Raw genomic sequence first — 2,673 nt, forward strand, 5'->3', positions numbered from 1 at the left:
GGGATGGGTGTCCCGGAGCAGGGGGGCTGGATCAGGACCTCTTCACAGGGTCACATCTTGGGAGTCGCCCTGTGGGGCTGCGGTGTGGGTGCTGCAGGGCTGCAGTCGGAGCAGACCTGTGCCTGGGGGTTTGCCCAGCACTCGGGGTTTGTCTGTGGGGCTCCCGGAGCTCGTGGGCGCAGGTTGGGTTGGTCAGATGCTGCTGGGACGTTGTGGGAGCTGCGGCTGGGATTGCTTTTTTGGACGTTGTGGGAGCTGCGGCTGGATTTCTCTTTTTTTATAACAGGGGCAGAGACTCGAGGTTAACCAGGAGGGGTGGGTTGGTTGTTGATTTTTTTCCCATTTGCACGGGTGGTGGTGAGCTTGCTGTCCTTGCAGAGCTGTTTAGGTGCAGATTCAGTTCCTGAACTGTGCTATTTAAAACCCCCGTGTAAATAGTGACGTTTCATAGTGGAATGCAGACAGCATTATCCTCCTCCTCTGTGGGAACAGGTTTTAAGTGATAAACTTTGCTGTTTTCTTGGTATTTCACCCGTTGTATCACCAGTGTCCTCCAGCCTGTGCCTGGATGGTGCTGAAGGATCAGCCTGAGCCTTGGCGGGGGCTCGGAGGGGCAGGGGGGGGTACTGCATGAGGGGACAAATGCCCAGCCAGTTTCGAGTCCTTCCACTATAATTTCTGATTGCACTCAACACAGGTAATTGGAACCATTGCGGGGTTAAGCAGGAAATCAGCTGAAAAGGGGAAATTTTAGGAGCACAGAGCTGGTGGCTGATCTGGCCATAAAACCAAACCAAGCCATCGCTCTGCTAACAGAGTCCCAGCGGGAAAACCAGAGAGTGGGTTTCTGCAGAGAGAGCAGATAAAACCTAGCAGAGAAAAATCAGGGTATGTTCGATGTTTTTCTCTTGGAAATACTTCGCAGAGGGTTGGTGCAGAATTTTTAAGAGTTGGTGTTCCTGGGGTGAATTTTCAGGCTCCCTCTCCATCACCCTGGAGCAGCACGGGCAGCTCCGGGCACTCACCCCCCCGGATGCAGAGTCAGAGCATCCTTTAGCTGCGTGTTTCCTCCAAAAAGACCGAGCGGGGCAGCTCACAGTGCTTCTCCAGACAGAGTTACTATCCAGGTCTTTTCACACGCTCTTCTTCTCTCCGTCTGTCTGTCTCTCTCCCTGTCCCTGCCTCAGGACCACTGAACAAGTGAAATTTCTCTGTTTTCTGTTGTAAGTACTCTCTCCTGTATTTCTTCCTTCTTCTGCTGTGCTGGTTTTTGTCCTCTCTCTCCGGGTGTGTGCTGGCCCCACGCTCTCCATGGCATGCAGGCTCCTTCCTGCCCTTTGCCTGGCGCTCGCTGCTCTGGCGCGTGTCCCGCACCTCTCGGGCTGGATCCCCGGAGCCTGGCGAGAGCCGGGAGCGCGGGAGAGCAGAGGGACCGGGGTTCCCCCCGTGGGGTCTCCCAGTGATGCTCGGGGTCTCCTGCAGCTTGTCAGCCCCCCCAGACCCTCTGGGCTCATCCAGGCTCTGCTCTCGTGCAAGGGGAGCCGGAGGAAGGAGCGTGCTGGGCTCAGTTCCTGATCTTGTGTCATCCGTCCCAATGCCCTTCTTGTCTGCTGAGCGCTGCCGTATGCACGAGCACAACGAGAGCTGGGCTCAAGGACATCTGTGTCCGGGCTGGGAGCTGATCGGCCCTTTCACCGCACGATGCTGAACAGTGGCTGTCAAAAACGCCTGTGCGCCGGGCCGGGAGAGGGCGCTCCCGCGGTTGGGTTTGTCCGGCTGTAAGCGCTGGTGACTGTGCGTGGGCGGCTGTGTGCGACCCGTCCCCAGGAGGTGGTGCAGGGCTGGGGGTGGGTAAGGACACGCAAGCTGCAGTTCAGCTGCTTACGTCAGGGCACGGAAAACCCGGCCCCGAGCCATTCTTCAGTCTGCCCCAGGTGTGCATGTTACCGTGCAAAGAGAATTTCCGTGTGCCGTGTCGTGGTGCTGGTTGTGCCAGCCTGGCACACGGTGCGATGGGACGGGGAGGCTGGAGCGACGCTGTGCCCACGGTGCCGTGCCACCGAGCTCCGGGATGGGGTGTGTCCAGGAGCACGGGACCGAGCCCTCGCTGGGGGGCACCCGGCCACAGGACCGCCTGCAAGAGCAACCTGAGCATAACCTCCTCCCGTCCCCTGGGGCAGCGTTGGCATCTGGCAGAGGGAGCGTCGAGGCACAGAGGATGGCCCTGGAGCTCTCCCACGAGCACGCGGAGCTGCGGCCAGCAGCCTCCATCCCGGCTGTGCGGGGCTGGGGGAGATGTGGACGATGCGGAGGGGTCCCAGACAAACCCCCAGCTGCGGGGACAGGGCACGAGACAGCCAGGACACGGTTCCTTCCTGCAGAAAATCGATGTGAAAAGGATGCTGTCCTGCTGGATGCACAGGGCGAGGGTGCAGCAAGGGAAACCTTTCTCTGCCGGCTCCTTGGTGGTCGCCTCTCTCGCTATCAGCACCTCGGGGTCCCTTCTCTGGTCCTTATTCGACAGGAATAAACGCCTCAAACACAAACCCAATGGCTCCGTGGTCGTGTGTTTTGTTTGCTTGTTCCTTCCGTTCTTTCCAGAGCTCGCTCTGCCTCCATGCCTCCCCGGTGAGTGGGGTTGCCGGCACGCGGCGGGTGCAATGCTAGCGGTGG

The 2,673-nt window shown here is 59.2% G+C and overlaps 1 protein-coding gene across 1 annotated transcript in view; it reads left to right on the forward strand.

Moving 5' to 3' along the window:
• Nucleotides 1-1,187: 1,187 nt before the first annotated feature.
• Nucleotides 1,188-2,673, forward strand: part of LOC104465778 (transforming acidic coiled-coil-containing protein 1-like) — a gene marked incomplete at both ends in the record, with an annotated part of 3,497 nt that continues 2,011 nt past the window's right edge. The window contains 2 exons of the mRNA XM_010078964.1: nucleotides 1,188-1,223; nucleotides 1,828-1,830. Of these exons, the coding sequence (XP_010077266.1) occupies nucleotides 1,188-1,223; nucleotides 1,828-1,830 (39 nt within the window). The remainder of the gene's footprint in view (nucleotides 1,224-1,827; nucleotides 1,831-2,673) is intronic.

Source organism: Pterocles gutturalis, unplaced genomic scaffold (genome assembly GCF_000699245.1).
Source record: "Pterocles gutturalis isolate BGI_N339 unplaced genomic scaffold, ASM69924v1 scaffold8011, whole genome shotgun sequence".
Classification (NCBI taxonomy): domain Eukaryota; kingdom Metazoa; phylum Chordata; class Aves; order Pterocliformes; family Pteroclidae; genus Pterocles; species Pterocles gutturalis.